This window comes from Schistocerca gregaria, chromosome 9 (assembly GCF_023897955.1).
Source record: "Schistocerca gregaria isolate iqSchGreg1 chromosome 9, iqSchGreg1.2, whole genome shotgun sequence".
In the NCBI taxonomy this organism is placed as follows: Eukaryota; Metazoa; Arthropoda; class Insecta; order Orthoptera; family Acrididae; genus Schistocerca; species Schistocerca gregaria.
Window position 1 is genome coordinate 83,568,538 of NC_064928.1, and position 23,605 is coordinate 83,592,142.

A 23,605-nucleotide genomic window follows, 5' to 3' on the forward strand; every position below is an offset into this window, starting at 1 on the left:
CTTTAGCAGAAGATTTTCGGACAAAATAATTAATTAATTTTTATTTATTTACAGTTACTACTTCATATCTAAGAATTCATCTATTGAGTAGAAGGAGTTGTTATTCAGAAATTCTTTTAATTTGCTTTTAAATGTTGGTTGGCTATCTGTCAGACTTTTAATACTATTTGGCATGACCAAAGTTTTTTGTGGTAGCATAATTCACCCCTTTCTGTGCCAAAGTGAGATTTAATCCAGATTAGTGAATATCGTTATGTAAACATTAGTATGCTTTTTGAGAAATGAAATAATTATGTCGTAATAATAAGGAAGTACTTGTGATAACCAGAGGCCCATTACTCAATGTTTGAATGTGTAATAAGTTATGAGAACTAAACTGAATATGCTGTCGTAAGAAATAGCGTTCTGTACTAACTTACGTTGACTGGAGCTCACGACATTTATACTGTATGAGAAGGAATTGATTGTATATATATATACCTATTCATAAATATTTCCCTTGGAAACTGGATGATATGAACTTCATATTTTGATTGTTTACCTGTAATATTACTGTGTATGTAAACGTACCATTGAACAATGCTAATTCTCTATTGCAAGGTAAATTAAATGACTATATATATAAACTCTGGGATCTCCAATTAATTGTAACAGTTTTGTTAGAAATGTCACCATTAATGTATCTGGACACATCTGTATGACATTCAGTGATGATATGAGTAATGTATTTTGTATGTTCTGGATCAAGATGTCTACTTTCTGGTATGCTGTGTACTGTACTTAGAAAATGAATTTATAAAGAACTAGTGTGCCACTATGTGACTGACCCAAATGTCATACTTACAACTGTACTTATAGGAACTTGAAACATTTATGTAATTATCTGTAGTCATGCATATTTGAGCCATTTACTGAGCGCTCAGCTTATGTGCCTATTCATGTAATTTTGACTTTTATATTCATTTATTCAATACGATTTGTTTCTGTGACTGTGTCATATATGAAGCTTTTGATCCCCTATGTAAATTATGTGTAATTGTTTTCTCAGACAGATAGAACGTCAATGATTCTATGAGAATCATAAATTTTTTAGTACTCAAGAAGGAATACTTGTGCCTTATACTATTACTAGAGATTCTGTATTGCATCTTTATCTGAATACGAAAAGGAGTGACACATTAAAACATTTTAGTGCGGTTGTCAGTGGACGTAATGGATGTAATGAGTCCCTGCGTCTGCTTACAACTGAAACTTGTGTGTTGTCAAATGAAAATATTAACATTTTTGGTGTGGTTGTTAGTGGACATGATGCATGTAAGGAGTCCCTGAGTCTGCTTACATCTCAAAAATGAGTATCATCAAATGAAAATATAAATATTTTAGTGTGGTTGTCAGTGGACATAGTGTATGTTATGGGCTCCTGAGTGTGCTTACACCTGAAACTTGTGTGTTGTCAAGTGAAAATATTTATATTTTTGTGTGGTTGTCAATGGGCATAATGTGTTTTGTCCCTGAGTCTGCTGCACCTAAAACCTGTGTTTCTTTACTTGGTTTTCTGTTGCCAGATGTTTTTGATTCTGCTGGAGAACTGTATATAACGTTTTGTTGCCTTGTCAAATGAACCACCATGTCAGATAGACTTGAGTGCTCACAAGCACAATAATACTTGTATATAACGTTTTGTTATCTTGCCAAATGAAGTGCTATCGATGTCACGTGGTTATGAGTGCTTACACGCAGAAGATGACACGTGTATATTATTTTTTCTTGACTATACTGTACAGCTTATCAATATCCTGTTGCGTTCAAATGGCTTCAAATTGTTCAAATGGCTCTGAGCACTATGGGACTTAACATCTGATGTCATCAGTCCCCTAGAACTTAGGACTACTTAAACCTAAGTAAGCTAAGGACATCACAGACATCCATGCCCGAGGCAGGATTCGAACCTGAGACCGTAGAACTCGCGTGGTTCCGGAGTGAAGCGCCTAGAACCGCCCGGCCACCGCGGCCAGCTGTTAAGTACAAAACTTATGTAATTTTATGCTTATGTTTATGTATTCTACCACTTTTGTAAATAATCTGTTGTTATTCTCCTCAGGTTCGTTATGTAAGAATTTTGCGTCTCTTCCTTGCCCACATGTTAGGGAAGAATCAACTCACAAAGTTCTTAAAAGTGAGGGTGGGGGTTATGAAAGTTGTACTTCTATGAGCCTGCTGTGTGCATACACAAACTGTGAGTCTGAGATAATATTATCGCGAGTAGTTTGCGAGCGGGGAGTTGTCGAGGGGAGTCGTAAGTGGTCGGACGGTGGGGAGAAACCGCGCTACATGAGAGGTCGCAGCATACTGTGATCGTCCTATCGTCCTACTAGTGCCGGAGGACACTTTGCTATTAATTGAGGATATTTTGGTAATTTACCTTTCGCTGCACGTAGTTGTCGATTCCTTGTCCACTGCAGGGATTTTATCAAATTTATGTATGCACACACACAGTCGCATTTGTATCTTTGCTGTGACCAGAAACGTGTTTTTTGAGTATAGTCATTAAGGAATAATTAAATATCTGTGTAAAGTTTGTCAGCATTTAAATAATCAATTTTCTGAATATAGTAAATTAAAATTATTTAATGGTTTCCTTAATTTTTCTTTACATAGTTTAAGATTAATTGAGCAAACCCCTCCTGATCATTCAATTTCTATGTATAAAAGTATGGCAGTAATTGGATTGATTGATTGATTGATTGATTTTTATTGCCCAAAAATAAAACATTTACAGGGATGTAAAGCTTGTATAAGCAACGTCAATAAGTGTACAAACAACAATGACAATAAATACACAAATAATTAATCTATGTTAGAAATTATGCTCACAGTACTCTTCCATTGAATAAAAACAATTTTGAATGTATAAAGTTCTTAAAAATACCTTAAATCTTTTCAGCTACAGGGTCCTAACTGACTGGTAGTTTATTAAATAGCTTTACAGATATGTGTTTGAAGCTGTTTAGAGTTTTGGTATATGAGCAGTAGTCTTTTCTTACATCATTACAGTGTCGTGTGTTATAACTATGTACATCAGAATTGAAATCAAAACTAGACAATTTCTTTTTAATGTACAAGAGACATTGAAATATGTATATACATGGCAAGGTCATAATACTAAGTTAAATAAATAATTCTCTACAGTGAGTCGGACAGCTTTTTTCTGGGCTGTAAATAAGTATTTTGGGTAACAATTGTTTCCCCACAAGATTGTCCCATACGTCAAATGAGAGTGAATATAACTGTAATAGACAGAAAGCAAAATTTTCTCATCTACTGTTGCTTGTAATTTTCTGAGCATAAATATTCATTTAGAAATTTTTGGTGTTAAATAATTCACATGTGCCTGCCAGCCTAAATTATTTTTCAAAACAATGCCAAGAAACTTTACAGGAACTGTCTCTAACGTGATTCTGTTCTTATAAGAAATGTTTAATTCCTGTGTTTTATTCATGTTCATAGACAGGCTATTAGCATTGCACCAGCCAGAAAGTATATCTACCCTGAGTGAGGCAGAGTTACTTATGTTATTGTTCGTAGGCACTGTAACACTTAAACTGATTGTTGCAATTAGTCCATGCATTGCATTCTGCATAGGCCGCAATATTGCTTTTTAAATATGTTGACATGTTGCTGATCACGCAGTTGCAGCGGCAAGACGAGGAAAGTCGCCTTTTGCGCACAGAAGAATTGCACAACAGTCGTTAGGAGACGTTATAGGATATTTTAAAAATCCGCAGTTAGACGGTTGAGAACTGATTTATTTATAATTCGTCGGAGGAGAATTTTTTGCCCCAATCACAATTGTATTTCGGTCAGGGATGGAACTTTACAAATTTACGTACGTCCTTAAAAATAATAACGACTACGTTTCAGGGTTGGTTGCTGTATGCAGTACTATCTTGGGAAAGCGCCCTGCGCCATAGTGACAAATTTAATCTGGTCGTATTGGAACACACAAAGTCGCTTCCTGTTGATTAATCACCCTACTTATACGTCCCGAGGAGATCACGAATGTAAAATTAGAGAGATTCGAGCGCGCACGGAGGCTTTCCGGCAGTCGTTCTTCCCGCGAACCATACGCGACTGGAACAGGAAAGGGAGGTAATGACAGTGGCACGTAAAGTGCCGTCCGTCACACACCGTTGGGTGGCTTGCGGAGTGTAAATGTAGATGTAGGTTTAATTATTTAAAACAATCAGTTCCGACAGACTTTGCTGTCATTTTGAGGTGAACAATCGAGCGTGATTCCGCGATGCTTAGGATGAGGGCTGATCTTAACCTTTTTGCTACAGGTGGCATTTGGCGGATGGTTTGCTAAGCGGTGGTTGAGTTCGAAAGCTGTCACGCCAGTTTTCGTAGTTAGGGCACAATCTCCAATTGCTGTAATTCGAGGTTGCCGGCCGCTGTGAGCGAGCGGTTCTAGGCTCTTCAGTCTGGAACCGCGCTGCTACTACGGTCGCATGTTCGAATCCTGCCTCGGGCGTGAATACGTGTGATGTCCTCAGGTTAGTTAGGTTTACGTAGTTCAAAGTCTAGGGGACTGATGACCTCAGATGTTAAGTCCGATAGTGCTTAGAGTGATTTGAACCATTTGTAGTACGAGGTGAGTTCAACAAGTAATGCAGCAATTTTTTTTTTCTGAGAGCAGGTCGGTTTTATTCAGGATTCCAATACACCACATAATTCTCCACTGTTTTGCTACAAAACTCTGTTTTTCAATATAATATGCGTTCAATGTAAAGGCTTTACGCCACCTGACTGGGAAGGTCTGTATGCACGCATTGTACATCCCTAATGGTCGACGTCGGACACGACGTCTTGTTGCAATAGTAACAGCCTCATCATCAGAGTACTGGTTCCATCAGAGTGCATTCGTCTTTCGGCCAAGCAGATGGAAGTTGGAAGATGCCAGACCCAGCGTGCAGGACAGATGAAGGACAGTTCAGTGACGTTTTGTGAGCTGCTCTCGGGTACAAAGACTTGTGTTAGGCCTTTGCGTTGCCACAGAGAAGGAGATGTTCGTTTGTACACTCCTGGAAATGGAAAAAACAACACATTGACACCGGTGTGTCAGACAAACCATACTTGCTCTGGACACTGCGAGAGGGCTGTACAAGCAATGATCACACGCACGGCACAGCGGACACACCAGGAACCGCGGTGTTGGCCGTCGAATGGCGCTAGCTGCGCACCATTTGTGCACCGCCGCCGTCAGTGTCAGCCAGTTTGCCGTGGAATACGGAGCTCCATCGAAGTCTTTAACACTGGTAGCATGCCGCGACAGCGTGGACGTGAACCGTATGTGCAGTTGACGGACTTTGAGCGAGGGCGTATAGTGGGCATGCGGGAGGCCGGGTGGACGTACCGCCGAATTGCTCAACACGTGGGGCGTGAGCTCTCTACAGTACATCGATGTTGTCGCCAGTGGTCGGCGGAAGGTGCACGTTCCCGTCGACCTGGGACCGGACCGCAGCGACGCACGGATGCACGCCAAGACCGTAGGATCCTACGCAGTGCCGTAGGGGACCGCACCGCCACTTCCCAGCAAATTAGGGACACTGTTGCTCCTGGGGTATCGGCGAGGACCATTCGCAACCGTCTCCATGAAGCTGGGCTACGGTCCCGCACACCGTTAGGCCGTCTTCCGCTCACGCCCCAACATCGTGCAGCCCTCCGCCAGTGGTGTCGCGACAGGCGTGAATGGAGGGACGAATGCAGACGTGTCGTCTTCAGCGATGAGAGTCGCTTATGCTTTGGTGCCAATGATGGTCGTATGCGTGATTGGCGCCGTGCGGGTGAGCGCCACAATCAGGACTGCATACGACCGAGGCACACAGGGCCAACACCCGGCATCATGGTGTGGGGAGCGATCTCCTACACTGGCCGTACACCTCTGGTGATCGTCGAGGGGACACTGAATAGTGCACGGTACATCCAAACCGTCATCGAACCCATCGTTCTACCATTCCTAGACCGGCAAGGGAACTTGCTGTTCCAACAGGACAATGCACGTCCGCATGTATCCCGTGTCACCCAACGTGCTCTAGAAGGTGTAAGTCAACTACCCTGGCCAGCAAGATCTCCGGATCTGTCCCCCATTGAGCATGTTTGGGACAGGATGAAGCGTCGTCTCACGCGGTCTGCACGTCCAGCACGAACGCTGGTCCAACTGAGGCACCAGGTGGAAATGGCATGGCAAGCCGTTCCACAGGACTACATCCAGCATCTCTACGATCGTCTCCATGGGAGAATAGCAGCCTGCATTGCTGCGAAAGGTGGATATACACTGTACTAGTGCCGACATTGTGCATGCTCTGTTACCTGTATCTATGTGCCTGTGGTTCTGTCAGTGTGATCATGTGATGTATCTGACCCCAGGAATGTATCAATAAAGTTTCCCCTTCCTGGGACAATGAATTCACGGTGTTCTTATTTCAATTTCCAGGAGTGTATTTTCGTGATGGCCAACTCCCTGAAGTCGTTTCTTCAGTTTCCTGAGGGTATTAGAATATACTTCAGAGTTGACTGTTTAGATTAGATGGGTAGATCACATAACTAATGAAGAGGAACAGAATTGGGGAGGAGTTTGTGGCACAACCTGACCAGAAGAAGGGATCGGTTGATAGGACATGTTCTGAGGCATCAAGGGATCACCACTTTAGTACTGGAGGGTAAAAATCGTAGAGGGAGACCAAGAGACGAATACACTAAGCAGATTCAGAAGGATGTAGGCTGCATTAGGTACTGGGAGATGAAAAAGCTTGCACAGGATAGAGTACCATGGAGAGCTGCATCAAACCAGTCTGAAGACAAGACCACAACAACAACAACAACAACAGTTGACCGTGACTCCATGAGGGAGGACAAACAGAGTAACCCATTCAGAGCTCTAGAAGACCTTTGAACTTTCTCTAAGCAGAAGAAGTGAAATGACGCCACTTCATGGATTACCGTTTTGTTTCATGCGATGATGTTCGACAAGTAACTGTTCCGATTAGCCTCATAACTCGCAAGCAATTTCGCACAGATTGTCCTTGGTTGCAGTTTACAGTCTTCTGTTACGCGGCAAGGAACCATCGGTCACAGACCATTCCGTACTCCAACTGGTGGATGAGTGTCAGCTCTACCAACAGAGACGTTGTAATGTTACTTGAATTACGTAACCATTACGCCACCTCACCTCAACGTCTCGATACCAGCAATATTATACTGTGTTTCTGTAAAATAGTTAACATATTACTGTGACAACATTCAGATTTGATTTCATTAATGCAAAGGTACTTCGATACATCGATACGTATATATTGCAATGATATTATTCTTATGTGTATTCTTTCTTTTGTCACTATGACCTTTGACGTACATGTAGCTCTGATTTTTGGGAGCGGAAGCGGTTATTAGGGAGTCAAGCTTTGGTCGTCATGTTAAAAATACGGAAATTGTAGTCAGTTTATGAAGTGTGAACATTAACAGTGAGGAAGATATTTTCAAGTATGTTTTATATTGTGAAGTGATGTTTTGGAAAGAGTTACGTGATGTTGCAACAAAAGTAATAAAAAAGAAGTGTAAGTTAAATTCGGAGTGCTGATTACTTTTTTACATCACCATTGTCCTAACTTGCAAAAGTTTAATTTTCAAGAATGGTTTATGAAAGACATCTATAAAACTTTTGAATATCGCAGAATAACACCCACGCCTATTTGCACCAGAGCTTGGAATCATCACTACCTAGATTTTCGACGACTGAGCCATGAGTTCACAACGAGACCAGCGTGAGAAACACGAAAAGATGAGGGCCTAGTTTATCCATTATTTCAAGAAATGACTTTATTAAGTGTGTTCTAATGACACCTGCCAAATAATATAACTTTGTTGTTGCCCGAAACTGCATTATTTAGCAGCGAGAGCAACACTACAATCATAATTAATTTTTGACCTTAGTTGTGGTAGGGTTGTTAGAACGAGCAGTTGTGCAACGAGGTGTTTTATTGTGAGCTGTCTATTACCTCGAATGAGTGTCCTCACGTTCCGCGATAGTAAGTGTTCCAGCTCTATGCGGGAAATTGGACAGTTTTGTGTGACTTTGTTGCGATGATGAAGACGCCCCACCCAACAACTCACCGCACTATTGTTTATTACCAGGCGTCCGTAGACATTCTGGAAGCCCCAATGAATATCTGTGATGCTTTCGTTTCTGAAACTCACATTAGCGCGGTTAAATGGTTCAAATGGCTCTGAGCACTATGGGACTCCACATCTGCGGTCATCAGTCCCCTAGAACTTAGAACTACTTAAACCTAACTAACCTAAGGATATCACACACATCCATGCCCGAGGCAGGATTCGAACCCGCGACCGAAGCGGTCACGCGGTTCCAGACTGTAGCGCCTAGAAGCTCACAGCCACACCGGCCGGCTAACGCGGTTACAATAATATTTTTGAAAGGTGATAATTAAAAATTTACTAGTGCCGCCTCATGGGGAATTCCATCATGATGTGGCAAAGCCGAAGATTTAGTGTTGATTTCCGCGGACATTGATCCAGTTACTTGATCTAATAGTCGTCTGCGCCGTGTAGCCGTCCCCGGTGCAGATCGTAAATAGCTTTCCGTACAGAGGCAGAGAACGTGCGATGTTACCTAATAGCTCCAGTTGCTCGCCTAGCGTTTCCTAGACAACGGGTGCGGCCGGAGAAATGCGGCGCGTCCCTTAATGCGACGGCTTCTCGCTGCCTGCTCTTCCTTAACTGGCGCCGGCGTGACGCCATCATTGTTGTCGCGAGCCTTTGGCAGCCGTTCGGCGCGCTCCGAGCGAACGTATAAAAGCGAACGCTTGCCACCTGCAGGGCATCCAGTTCTCAGCCGAGCCTTCCTGTGGTACCACAGACGTACGCCGCGCTCCACAACCATGAAGATCACCGTAAGTACTCTTCCGCGAAATTAAACGCGCTGTTTGTGTTGCTGTTAATGCGCCAACACCGAGGCGAATCGTAAACCACTGTCGTAACCGGGTTGTACACTGAGGTGCGCCGCAGTTCTGGGTGTTCGGACATCAACGGTCTTGGCTCGTGATGTGTTCTCCAGTTTTATCTGCACAAAATAAGGCCGTAGCGAAATATGAGGAAGGATACCGTCTAAGAAGATCTTTTCTCTAAAATTCGTGGCTTTCCTCAGATGGAATTCTGGTTTAATGCATCTCTCCATGCCAGTCTATCGACAGAAATACTCTTCATCTTTCGTGCTTATATACAGACTGAAGCGACGAATGAAAATGTGTACCAAGGCCAAGATTCGAACCCGAGCTCTGTTACAAATTTTCATTCGCAACTTGAAAAGGTCGCTGGGACCATGTAGTTTCATTTGATTAAAGCACCTACGCCTAGGTTTCCGTACGATGGTGAGGTGCTGTTCCAATACTGTTGGAGATCCTTTGCAATGCTGTTCAATTTTAGTGGAACTATACAAGTGGGCTGAGCGCATGAATGAGAATTTGGATTGAGAAAGGAAGTCCATGTATTGGCGCAAAAGCTACTGGGCTTGGATGATGTTATTGCATCAACCTAGTGAGGAGGAGACCTGGGTTCGAATCCGAGTCTGGTTGGAAAACAAATAGTCTGCATCAGATGATATGAGTTTAGGAGGTCTTCCAACATTCTTTTGCTTGCACAATCACATACAAAATTAATATTGAAGTCACCACATATAACTACTTTGTAGTACTTCTTACAAAGTGAATCAAGAACCCTCTCTAGCTTAAGCAAAAATGCTCTGAAGTTGTAGTGGACCTATAAACAACAACAATTAGAAGTTTAGTTTCACTAAATTCAACTGCCCCTGCACAACACTCAAATACTTGTTCAGTGCAGTGCCGTGACACGTGTGTGGACTCAGATGGAATACTGTTTTTTAGGTGCATAGCCAGTCCCCGATTCCGCAAAGAACTGCTTGAAAAACAGCCAGCTAATCTGATAAAGGAAGCCTCTGAAAAGCGTTCGATAATATAAAAAGGCGAAAAATGTGCTATATTCTAAGAAAAATGGGGGTAAGCTGTAGGGATAGACGGGTAATACACAATATGTACATGAGCAAGAGGGAATAATAGTTGACGACCAAGAACGAAGTTCTCGGGTTTAAGACAGCGATGTAGTCTATCCCCTCTACTCTTCAATCTTTGCATCAAGGAAGCAATGATTGAAATGAAAGAAGGGTTCAGGAGTGGGATTAAAATTCAGGGTGAAAATACATCAATGATGACTTTGCTATCCTCAGTGAAAGTGAAGAAGACTACAGAATCTCCTGAATGGAATCAACAGTCTAGTGAGTACAGAATATGGATCGACGGCAAAACGGAGAAAGACGGAAGTAATGAGAGGTATCATAAATGAGAACAGCCGAAACTTGACATCAGGATTGATGGTCACGAATTAGATGAAGTTAAGGAATTCTGCGCCCAGCTCGTGATCTCGCGGTAGCGTTTTCTCGTTTCCCGAGCACGGGGTCCCTGCCCCGGGATGACTGGGTCTTCATCATCATCATTCATCAAGCATCGTTCCCCTACGCTCTGTCAAGGAGTATGGGACTTCATCATCATCATCATCATCATAAGGAATTCTACTACCTAGGTGGCAAAATAACCAGTGACGAACGGAGTAAGGAGGACATGAAACATGGACCGTGGGAAAACCGGAACAGAAGAGAATCGACGCATTTCAGATGTGGTGCTCCAGACGAATATCGAAAATTATGTGGACTGATGAGGTAAGGAATGAGGAGGTTCTCTGCAGAATTGGAGAGGAAAGGAACACTATGTGGAAAACTCTACAGGGAGAAGGAATAGGGAATGACCTCCACGGTCTAGAGGGAGTTGTAGAGGGCAAAAACTGTAGAGGAAGACTGAGGTTGGAATAGTCTGGAATACTCTGGGATAAAGACGTTGGCACAGGAGAGGAAATCGTGACGGGCCACATCAAATCGGTCAGATGACTGGTGACTCAAAAAGAAGAAAAGAGGTCTGTACAATACAGCGAGACGAGTCGATGAGGCCTTAAGCCGAGGTCGCGTCTACCGGCATAAGGAGACACCCTCATTCTGCCAACGGCCTTGACAAAGAGGGTGGAGGAGTGGACAGATGTTCAGGGCACTCTCTTGTCCTCGGGGTGGGAAACTGCCCTTGAAGGCGGAAGAATCAGCAATGATCAACGGCATGAGGATGCAGAAGCAAAGGAAATCACTGCATTAAAACCACGTAACATGTGGCCTGTAATTGAAGAAGTGTAATGATGATCTCTCCTTTAGCGAAAGATTCCAGAATAGTCTCCCATGGTATCTCAGGGAGGGAACTGCCAAGGGGGAGGTTACCATGAGAAAGAGATTGAGTAATCAATGGAAGCATAACGTTCTACGAATCGGGGCGTGGAATGTCAGAAGATTGATCCTGGTAGGGAAACTAGAAAATCTGAAAAGGGAAATGCAAAGGCTCAGTCTAGATGTAGTAGGGGTCAGTGAAGTGAGGTGGGAAGGAGACAAGGATTTCTGGTCAGATGAGTATAGGGTAATACGAACAGCAGCAGAAAACGGTACATCGGGAGTAGGATTCACTATGAATAGGACAGTAGGGCAGAGAGTGTGTTACTGTGAACAGTTCAGTGATAGGGTTATTCTTATCAGAATCGACAGTAAACCAACACCGACAACGATAGTTGAGGTATACATGCCACCGTCGCAAGATGAAGATGAAGAGATAGAGAAATTGTATGAGGATATTGAAAGGGACATGAAAATCTAATAGTCATGGGGGCTGGAATGCAGTTGTAGGGACAGGGATACAAGAAAGGTTACAGGAGAATATGGGCTTGGGACAAGGAATGAGAGAGGAGAAAGATTAACTCAGCTCTGTAATAAACTTCAGCTAGTAATAGGAAATACCCTGTTCAGGAATCAATAGAGGAGGAGGTATACTTGGAAAAGTCTGGGTGAAGCGGGTAGATTTCAGTTAGATTGTAAGGCGTGCCCAGGAACAGATAAAGACTCAGATAACAACATCGTAGTGATGAATATTAGGCTGAAGTTTAAGACATTAGTCAGGAAAAATCAATATACAAAGAATTCTGTTACCGGATTACTAAGGAATGACGATATACGCTTGAAGTTCTCTAAGGTTATAGATACAGCAACAGGGAATAGCTCAGTAGGCAGTAAGTTGAAGAGGAATGGATAACCCTAAAAAAGCGATAACAGAAGTTGGGAAGAAAAACATAGGTACAAAGAAGATAACTGTGAAGAAACCATGGGTAACAGAAGGAATGCTTCAATTGAACAATGAAAGGAGAAAATACAAAAATGTTCTGTGAGTCTCAGGAATACAGAAATACAAGTCGCTGAAGAATAAAATAAATAGCAAGTGCAGGGAAGCTAAGAGGTAATGGCTGCATGAAAAATGTGAAGAAATCGAAAAAGAAATGATTGTCGGAAGAATTGACTCAGCATACAGGAAAGTCAAAACAACCTTCGGTGACATTAAAACCAAGTGTGATAACATTAAGAGTGTAACGGAAATTCCACTGTTAAATGCAGGCGAGAGAGCGGATAGGTGGAAAGAATACATTGAAAACCTCTTTAAGTGGGAAGATTTGTCTGATCTGATAGAAGAAGAAACAGGAGTCGATTTGTAAGAGATGAGAGACCTGGTACTACAATCGGAATTTAAAAGAGCTTTGGAGGACTTAAGATCAAATAAGGCAGAAGTGGTAGATAACATTCCATCAGATTTTCTAAAATCGTTTGGGGAAGTGGCAACAAAACAACTATTCACTTTGGTGGGTAGAATGTGTGAGTCTGGCGACATATCACCTGACTTTCGGAAAACATCATCCACTCAATTCCGAAGACGGCAGGATCTGACAAATGCGAGAAATATCGCACAATCACCTTACCAGCTCATGTATCCAAGTTGCTTACAAGAATAATATACAGAAGAATGAAAAAGAGAACTGAGGATGGGTTAGATGACGATCAGTTTGGCTTTAGGAAAGCTAAAGGCACGAGAGAGGCATTGCTGGCGTTGCGGTTAATAATGGAAGACTAAAGAAAAATCAAGACACGTTCATAGGATTTGTCGACCTGGCAAAAGCGTTCGACAGTGTAAAATGGTGGAAGATTTTCGAAATTCTGGGAAACATAGGGGTGAGCTATAGGGAGAGTATACCGCGTTCACCTCACGTCATTAGGAATGCTAAAAGACAACATCAGACGCTATTTCTCAGCATACCTAGTGATATGCTGTAAATTCCTGTTCACAACATTGTCCCTCGGCTATAGGTGTTGTTGATGAATGACAGCAGACACGTTGAGGATTTATTATAAACAACATTGTCTTTGTTAAAATGTCATTTGTTGTGCTAATTATTGCTTTTGTGTCGTATGAAGCATCATCTATTGGTCATTCTGTACAATTTTTTTTTGTTTCAATAAAACCCCATGTGATTTAGAACACTTGTGTCAATTTGCACCACTCATCTACAGGATTCGATGAAGTACTGAATTTTGAAATGTGAATGGAATTTTGGGTCATTCCCCATTAGACATGCTCAGTATGACTTGACTGGCAGAGTGTATGACAGGACTTATGTTGGCAGGTGTACCTCATTCTGGCACTGGCCGCAGCCTGCCACGCCATGCCCCAGAACCCAGCGACGTACGATGCACAGAACTCCGAGGTCCAAGCAGAGGACAGCCAGAAGGCGAAGCGAGGCCTGCCCATCTTCCACACTCCCATAGCGCCGCTGCCGCTGTCCATCTACCATGCTCCCATCCTGGCGCCAGCACCCTTAATCGCACCCAGGTAAGTCTGCACCTTCTCTTGCCAATTGCTGCTGTTGTCATTGTTGTTGTTATCTTCAGTTCTAGAGCTGGTTTTATTTTGGGCGGAATTTGGTGGAACTTTGTTGTGTTCAGCCAAATATTCCAGTCGACTGCGAGTGAGACAGAAAAGAGCCCAACTGGGAATAATTTTGGGGGGAATTCCAGCTTTGGCAGACACAAAGTGAGCAAGCGAAACGTCCCAAAAACTTGATCGGAACTAGGTGACTGAACTTTGTTTGGAACAATTTTCACCATGTCTCCACAGTATCCTTTCTTTCAGGAGTGCTAGTTCTGCATGTTTCGCAGAAGAGCTTCTGTAAAGTTTGGAAGGTAGGAGACGGATACTGGCAGAAGTAAAGCTGTGAGTACTGGGCGTGAGTCGTGCTTCGGTAGCTCAGTTGGTAGAGCACTTGCCCGCGAATGGCAAAGGTCCCGAGTTCGAGTCTCGGTCGGGCACACAGTTTTAATCTGCCAGGAAGTTTCATATCAGCGCACATTCCGCTGCAGAGTGAAAATCTCATTCTGGAAACATCCCCCAGGCTGTGGCTAAGCCATGTCTCCACAGTATCCTTTCTTTCAGGAGTGCTAGTTCTGCATGTTTCGCAGAAGAGCTTCTGTAAAGTTTGGAAGGTAGGAGACGGATACTGGCAGAAGTAAAGCTGTGAGTACTGGGCGTGAGTCGTGCTTCGGTAGCTCAGTTGGTAGAGCACTTGCCCGCGAATGGCAAAGGTCCCGAGTTCGAGTCTCGGTCGGGCACACAGTTTTAATCTGCCAGGAAGTTTCATATCAGCGCACATTCCGCTGCAGAGTGAAAATCTCATTCTGGAAACATCCCCCAGGCTGTGGCTAAGCCATGTCTCCACAGTATCCTTTCTTTCAGGAGTGCTAGTTCTGCATGTTTCGCAGAAGAGCTTTGTAAAGTTTGGAAGGTAGGAGACGGATACTGGCAGAAGTAAAGCTGTGAGTACTGGGCGTGAGTCGTGCTTCGGTAGCTCAGTTGGTAGAGCACTTGCCCGCGAATGGCAAAGGTCCCGAGTTCGAGTCTCGGTCGGGCACACAGTTTTAATCTGCCAGGAAGTTTCATATCAGCGCACATTCCGCTGCAGAGTGAAAATCTCGTTCTGGAAACATCCCCCAGGCTGTGGCTAAGCCATGTCTCCACAGTATCCTTTCTTTCAGGAGTGCTAGTTCTGCATGTTTCGCAGAAGAGCTTCTGTAAAGTTTGGAAGGTAGGAGACGGATACTGGCAGAAGTAAAGCTGTGAGTACTGGGCGTGAGTCGTGCTTCGGTAGCTCAGTTGGTAGAGCACTTGCCCGCGAATGGCAAAGGTCCCGAGTTCGAGTCTCGGTCGGGCATACAGTTTTAATCTGCCAGGAAGTTTCAATTTTCACCATATTCGCAAACAAAGAAACAAAAATGTGTGTGCATATGTGTGTGTGTCTCTGTGCGCTGAAACCTTTTGTTCTAGTCTAGCCTCTTCATCTCTGCATAATTGTTATCCTCAACATCCACATGAACCTGTTGGCTGTAGTCAATAATTTGTCTCCAGTGTTTACCTCTCCACACTTTCCTTCATTACCATACTGACTATTCCTTCGTGGTTAATGATGTGTCTTAACAGCCTAAACCAATGAACTACACGGCAGAGAGAAGTTACCACTGTACTAGTAGTAGGCTTCGTCCCATTCCATTTGCCTATAGCGCGGAGCAAGAATGACTGCTTAGACACCTCTGTGCATTTTGTAATATTAATGCTGTGGTCATCACGCCTACGGGAGCGATACGTAGGTCGACATAGCGTATTCCTAGATTCCGCACTTAATACGGATTCTTCAAATTTTCATCTTTTGCGGAGGGTAGCGGAGTACGTGTGGAGTGCACATGGGGTTTTTTTAGGTTAGAGAATTCCCTCCCTAGGCCCGACAAGACGCCTCCTGAGACGCGGCAAGGCAGGAGTAGGCAAAATGCAACAAGGAATAACAATATTAATGTGCTAATAGTAAACTGCAGAAGCGTCTATAGAAAGGTCCCAGAACTGCTCTCATTAATAAACGGTCACAACGCCCATATAGTACTAGGAACAGAAAGTTGGCTGAAACCAGACGTAAACAGTAATGAAATCCTAAACTCTGATTGGAATGTATACCGCAGAGATAGGCTGGACAGTGAAGGGGGAGGCGTGTTTATAGCGATAAGAAGTGCAATAGTATCGAAGGAAATTGACGGAGATTCGAATTGTGAAATGATTTGGGTGAAGGTCACGGTTAAAGCAGGCTCAGACATGGTAATTGGATGTCTCTATAGGCCCCCGGGCTCAGCAGCTGTTGTGGCTCAGCACCTGAAGAATAATTTGGAAAATATTTCGAGTAGATTTCCCCACCATGTTATAGTTCTGGGTGGAGATTTTAATTTGCCGGATATAGACTGGGAGACTCAAACGTTCATAACGGGTGGCAGGGACAAAGAATCCAGTGAAATATTTTTAAGTGCTTTATCTGAAAACTACCTTGAGCAGTTAAACAGAAAACCGACTCGTGGCGATAATATATTAGACCTTCTGGTGACAAACAGACCCGAACTATTTGAATCAGTTAATGCAGAACAGGGAATCAGCGATCATAAAGCGGTTACTGCGTCGATGATTTCAGCCGTAAATAGAAATATTAAAAAAGGTAGGAAGATTTTTCTGTTTAGCAAAAGTGACAAAAAGCAGATTACAGAGTACCTGACGGCTCAACACAAAAGTTTTGTCTCAAGTGCAGATAGTGTTGAGGATCAGTGGACAAAGTTCAAAACCATGGTACAATATGCGTTAGATGAGTATGTGCCAAGCAAGATCGTAAGAGATGGAAAAGAGCCACCGTGGTACAACAACCGAGTTAGAAAACTGCTGCGGAAGCAAAGGGAACTTCACAGCAAACATAAACATAGCCAAAGCCTTGCAGACAAACAAAAATTACGCGAAGCGAAATGTAGTGTGAGGAGGGCTATGCGAGAGGCTTTCAATGAATTCGAAAGTAACGTTCTATGTACTGACTTGGCAGAAAATCCTAAGAAATTTTGGTCCTATGTCAAAGCGGTAGGTGGATCAAAACAAAATGTCCAGACACTCTGTGACCAAAATGGTACTGAAACAGAGGATGACAGACTAAAGGCCGAAATACTAAATGTCTTCTTCCAAAGCTGTTTCACAGAGGAAGACTGCACTGTGCTTCCTTCTCTAGATTGTCGCACAGTTGACAAAATGGTAGATATCGAAGTAGACGACAGAGGGATAGAGAAACAATTAAAATCGCTCAAAAGAGGAAAGGCCGCTGGTCCTGATGGGATACCAGTTCGATTTTACACAGAGTACGCGAAGGAACTTGCCCCCCTTCTTGCAGCGGTGTACCGTAGGTCTCTAGAAGAGCGAAGCGTTCCAAAGGATTGGAAAAGGGCACAGGTCATCCCCGTTCTCAAGAAGGGACGTCGAACAGATGTGCAGAACTATAGACCTATATCTCTAACGTCGATCAGTTGTAGAATTTTGGAACACGTATTATGTTCGAGTATAATGTCTTTTCTGGAGACTAGAAATCTACTCTGTAGGAATCAGCATGGGTTTCGAAAAAGACGATCGTGTGAAACCCAGCTCGCGCTATTCGTCCACGAGACTCAGAGGGCCTTAGACACGGGTTCACAGGTAGATGCCGTGTTTCTTGACTTCCGCAAGGCGTTTGACACAGTTCCCCATAGTCGTTTAATGAACAAAGTAAGAGCATACGGACTATCAGATCAATTGTGTGATTGGATTGAGGAGTTCCTAGATAACAGAACGCAGCACGTCATTCTCAATGGAGAGAAGTCTTCCGAAGTAAGAGTGATTTCAGGTGTGCCGCAGGGGAGTGTCATAGGACCGTTGCTATTCACAATATACATAAATGACCTGGTGGATGACATCGGAAGTTCACTGAGGCTTTTTGCAGATGATGCTGTGGTGTATCGAGAGGTTGCAACAATGGAAAATTGTACTGAAATGCAGGAGGATCTGCAGCGAATTGACGCATGGTGCACGGAATGGCAATTGAATCTCAATGTAGCGAAGTGTAATGTGATGCGAATACATAGAAAGATAGGTCCCTTATCATTTAGCTACAAAATAGCAGGTCAGCAACTGGAAGCAGTTAATTCCATAAATTATCTGGGAGTACGCATTAGGAGTGATTTAAAATGGAATGATCATATAAAGTTGATCGTCGGTAAAGCAGATGCCAGACTGAGATTCATTGGAAGAATCCTAAGGAAATGCAATCCGACAACAAAGGAAGTAGGTTACAGTACGCTTGTTCGCCCAATGCTTGAATACTGCTCAGCAGTGTGGGATCCGCACCAGGTGGGGTTGATAGAGGAGATAGAGAAGATCCAACGGAGAGCAGCGCGCTTCGTTACGGGATCGTTTGGTGATTGCGAAAGCGTTACGGAGATGATAGATAAACTCCAGTGGAAGACTCTGCAGGAGAGACGCTCAGTAGCTCGGTACGGGCTTTTGTTTAAGTTTCGAGAACATGCCTTCACCGAGGAGTCGAGCAGTATATTGCTCCCTCCTACGTATATCTCGCGAAGAGACCATGAGGATAAAATCAGAGAGATTAGAGCCCACACAGAAGCATACCGACAGTCCTTCTTTCCACGTACAATACGAGACTGGAATAGAAGGGAGAACCGATAGAGGTACTCAGGGTACCCTCCGCCACACACCGTCAGGTGGCTTGCGGAGTACGGATGTAGATGTAGTAGATGTAGACAGAAGGCATCTGTCTTCAAGACTGTCAGTTCAGATTATCTGGTACTTCCGTGACACTCTCCTGTCCTTCATTGCGCACGTTCAACATCCTCTTTGAGTTTTATTTGCAATGGATATTGCACGTTTCAGCAACGTTTTAAAGCACATATATCAGCAATCAAGTTTATTGTAACCGTGGCTGAACTAAGCTGTTTCATTAGGCGCTGTGTTTTGCCATTTAGCCGACCTTGTGGACGAGCGGTTCTAGGCGCTTCAGTCCGGAACCGCGCTGCTGCTACGGTCGCTGGTTCGAATCCTGCCTCGGGCATGGATGTGTGTGATGTCCTTTGGTTAGTTATTTTAAGTGGTTCTAAGTCTAGGGCACTGATGACCTCAGATGTTATGTCCCATAGTGCTTACAGCCATTTGAACCACTTTTTTCACATTTAGCTTGTGACGTATCTGTTGTTATTGTTGTGGTCTTCAGCCCGAAGATTAGTTCGATGCAGCTCACCACGCTACTCTATCCTGTGCAAGCTTCATCTCCGAATAACTACTGCAACCTACATCCTTCTGAATCAACCTACCGAATTCATCTCTTGGTCTCCCTTTACAACTTTTACCCACCACACTTCCATGCAATACTAAATTGGTGATCCCTCCATCACTCACAATGTGTCCTATCAACCGATCCCTTCTTCTAGTCAAGCTGTACCACAAATTTCTTTTCTCGTCAGTTCTATTCAGTACCCCCTCATTGGGTTACCTGATCTACCCATCTAATGTTCAGCATTCTTTTGTTGCATGACATTTCAAACGCTTCTGTTCCCTTCTTGTCTCAACTGTTTATCGTGCACGTTTAACTTTAACATATATCTATAGATTAAAAAATTTAGCTGTTGGCATCTTTCCACAATTCCTCTTCTTCTTTTGCTTCTCCACGTTATTTCGGTTCTTCTGTCCTCGTACCATTGTGTGAGAAACAAATTTTTATAACTTGTTTTCTTTGGGAAGTATTGCAGTATATGTACTGAGGTTTAAAAAAATGGAATAACGCGTTTATCTTCGACTGTAATTTAACTTTTTCGAATATTTCGTTATTTGCCTTCTCATTAGTGGGACTGATACAATTTTATGTTCCTGTATTTGTATCATTTGCAGAAATGGCAGAATTTGTATCTTTTGATACTGCAAGTTGCAGATCATTTACTTACAGCATGAAGTCAAACTCCGCTGATAAAATTTCAAAGGCAATTTTAGTATATTTTCTGAGCATTCTACTATAAGGGACCCGTGTTCTCCTACGGATTTTTATAGATTAGTAATACAGCTATGATTTATTCGGTTTATTGCCCCTGTTACCTGCGTTCAGATTGTATCTCGTTGTAGATATCTGCATCATCTGCGAAAAGTCTGAGGTTACTATTAATATGGTCCGCAAGATGATTAATATACAGCGTGAAAGGCAACGGCTTAACATACTTCCGTGGGGTACACCCGAAGTTACTTCTACATCTGATGATTACTCTCCAGCCAAGATACGCGCTGCATCCTCCCTACCAAGAAAGCCTTAATGCAATCACAAATTTCGTGTAATATCAAGAACGAATGTACTTTTGATAACAAGCATTGTTGTGGTAGTGAGTCTTTCGGAAGTCGAGATCTATTGCGTCTATCTAACTGCCTTGATTCACTTCTTTCAGTAGGTCACGTGAGAAAAGTGCGAGTTAGGTTTCACACGATCTGTGTTTTCGGAATCCACGCTGGTTGGCGTGGAGGAGGGCGTTCTGTTCGAGATACCTTCTTACGTATGAACTCAGAGTATGTTGTGAGATTCTACAACAAACCGATATCAAGGATAATGGACGATGTTTTTGTGGAACACTTCTCCTACCTTTCAAGTAGACAGATGTGATCTGTGCTTACTTCTAGCTACTGGGCACGATTTTTTGTTCGAGGGATCTACGATAGATTACAGCCAAAAGAGGCGCTAGCTCAGACGCAAACTGGATGTAGCATCTGATTGGGATTCCATCAGACCTTCTGGCTTTGTTCATTTTAAAGAATTGAGTTGGTTCTCGTCACCGCTGACACTAATATCTGCTTCACTCTTCATTCTAGTGATACGAGAATATTTCCAATGTTGTGGATATATTTTCAAATGGCTCTGAGCACTATGGGACTTAACATCTGAGGTCATGTCCCCTAGACTTAGAACTACTTAAACGTAATTAACCTAAGGACATCACACACATCCATGCCGGACTGAAGCGCCTAGAACCGCTCTGTCACAGCGGCCGGCGATGTATTTTCAATCGAGTACAAATGCATCGATAAATGAGGGTAAAAACTGAATTCCTTCCGACCCGGCGTCTGAAGACCCTAACGGTACCGACCGACTACCGTGTCATCCTAATCCCACAGGCGTCACTGGATGCCGACATGGAGGGTCATGTGGTCAACGCAACGTTCTCCCGACCGTATGTCAGTTTAGGAGATCGGAGCCGCTACTTCTCAATCAAGTAGCTCCTCAATTTGCCTCACATGCGCTGAGTGCACCCCGCTTGCCAACAGCGCTCGGCAGATAGGATGGCGAACCATCCAAGTGCTAGCCAAACCCAACAGCGCTTAACTCTGGTAATCTGACAGGAACCGGTGGTAACACGGCGGCTAGGCCACTACCCTGTAACAAGTCACTGGTGATCACTGGTCCCTTATACCAAAACACTCAGAAAATATCCCAATGGAGGTGGATTCACCATGTATATTAGAAAAAAATATATGTCATGGACGGTTCCAAATACGTCTAAAACGTTGCATCATGTTGCTAAAAGTAAGGGAAACTATAGTACAGTACAGATAAACCTAAAAAATTTAAATAGTAGTTGTATTACAATGTGATCAGTTACACTGTCTCATTCCTCTATCCTATCGTTTCTTGTAAGTGACTATATAGTGTGATTCAGCTACCACTACCAACTCATTTTATGCATCCCGCACTACATCTGTATCAGGAACGGTATCCAGACATGCGACAGCCATGTAATGGATATTACGTTACGTCTCAGAGCTTTGAGCGACTGTTAGCAAATGGAATCATGTACTTTTGAGCCAAGATATACCTTACGTCTGCTATTCTTAACTAAATATCTCCAATCTTTCTTTGTGTAATTAGCGGCGTAGCGATACAGTTTACGATGTCTTTGTGAGTTTATACTGTTTATTGATTTTTTTCTTTCGTAAGAGTTTCGGATGTTGTATGCTGAAAAGTTGTTACTTCCCCGCTTCCGATTTTGATACCTCCTGTTAATTTCGTTTCTTCTAATGGTGAAACAAGCAACGTTCTGAACCCAAAGCTCTGAGACGCAACTTATATTGATTACGTGGTGTCGCATGTTTGGGTACAGTTACTGATACAGACGTAGTGCGGGTTGCATAGAACGTCGCTGGTAGGGGCAGGTGAACCACGCTATTCGTGTGACTAATTTTCTAATTCCTGCCATTGTTTGTTTTTCACAGATTCATCGCAGCTCATACGCCCATCTTCCACGCCCCCATCATCCACCACCCACCAATCATCGCTCTTCACCACTAGATGTGAAGCGACCTACCTAGTCCACACTGGGTGTACTGCTCAGCCATAGATTGCGACGTAATCATAGATGTAGTTCACACACAATAGCCGCATCACATTATATTACCTCACGACGTCCTTACTGGAGGAATTAAAAGGTGCAGAAGTGTGGAACTTTCATAGAATCGCCAGCAACGATTTGATGAAACGTTCGTTTATGTTGAGAGTTGAAGCAGCCTGGTCCTTCAAGTAAAATGCTCTACACGTCTTGAAGATGTAGAACAGTGCCTTGAGCTTCATTATAATAAATCTGAACTGTGGGACAGTAATATCACTTCCAAACATTTACGAATTCCAAATCTGGTTTTTATTGGATGCAGCAGAGCATCGCTTAGTGGTACTAAGTAAGTTTTGTACTATAGCTATCCCTCTGCCTCTGTATTGACGATATTACAGCCAATCTTTATTGATAACTCCAGTACGTATGCCTGAAAGTAACTCAGAATACTGAAACTGAGTTACTTTTATTTTGAGTTGTGCTCAAGTCATTCTGTGCGACTCCAGTAAGGACAACCTAAATTTAATTACATTAGTAACAAGAAAAAGTAACAAATAATGTATGTTACTACTCCTTGTGTCACACACATTTACTGTGCTTTGTTGCGTACAGCATAAACGTATCATGACTGTAAAAAACTAATCGCCAAATTAATATCAACCGGTTGATATCTTAATCATTGACATTTAGTAACGCTACATTGTCCCTAACGTTTATAACATTCGTGTGCTATAGCTGATTTATACTGTAAACACTAACACCTAATTTTAAGAAGAAGCGCATATTAACTCAGTTCTGTGGCGCTTTTTTGCATTTGATGTCCTATTGAAATAGTGTAAAGCATTTGCGCTTACGATCATGTATTACCTCATTAAATGTCTCTTGTATCGTATGTTAAGATGGGAGATGTTTTATATAGTCACATTTGCTCAATAAAATTTATTATTCATAAGAAATTCTTTTTCTTTTCGTTGCCTTTTCTACGTTTCCCATGATCTGTTTGCTGGATGTTGAGACTATAGTTTTTCTAATTCTGATATTGCATTTATGATAGCCACAAACATTGTTCTTCGTACTACTGTTCCAAATTCTTTCACATATCCGATTCTTTATAGCATATCTGATTCTATGCTATTTGATATTCAGTTTATCTGATGGCACCAAGATGAAGTGCCTTGGAAACACGAAGAAAATGCTACTTTTACTCTGGCCAGGTATACCTTAACGTGTGAAAAAACTTACTGATAAAATAGTTTAATAATACTTGCAAGTATCTCGCTGTACGGAGATAAACTTGGTAAATAA

At 42.8% G+C, this 23,605-nt stretch overlaps 1 protein-coding gene and 1 non-coding gene across 2 annotated transcripts; both read left to right on the plus strand.

Moving 5' to 3' along the window:
• Positions 1-8,905: 8,905 nt before the first annotated feature.
• LOC126291916 (uncharacterized) lies at positions 8,906-23,250 on the plus strand. Its single transcript, XM_049985650.1, has 3 exons — positions 8,906-8,966; positions 13,681-13,886; positions 22,188-23,250. The coding sequence occupies exons 1-3, from the start codon at positions 8,955-8,957 to the stop codon at positions 22,261-22,263; spliced, it is 294 nt and encodes a 97-aa protein (XP_049841607.1). The 5' UTR covers positions 8,906-8,954; the 3' UTR covers positions 22,264-23,250.
• Positions 15,188-15,262, plus strand: Trnas-cga (transfer RNA serine (anticodon CGA)). The gene has a single exon. It is a non-coding gene; the product is annotated as a tRNA-Ser (tRNA).
• Positions 23,251-23,605: the final 355 nt, after the last annotated feature.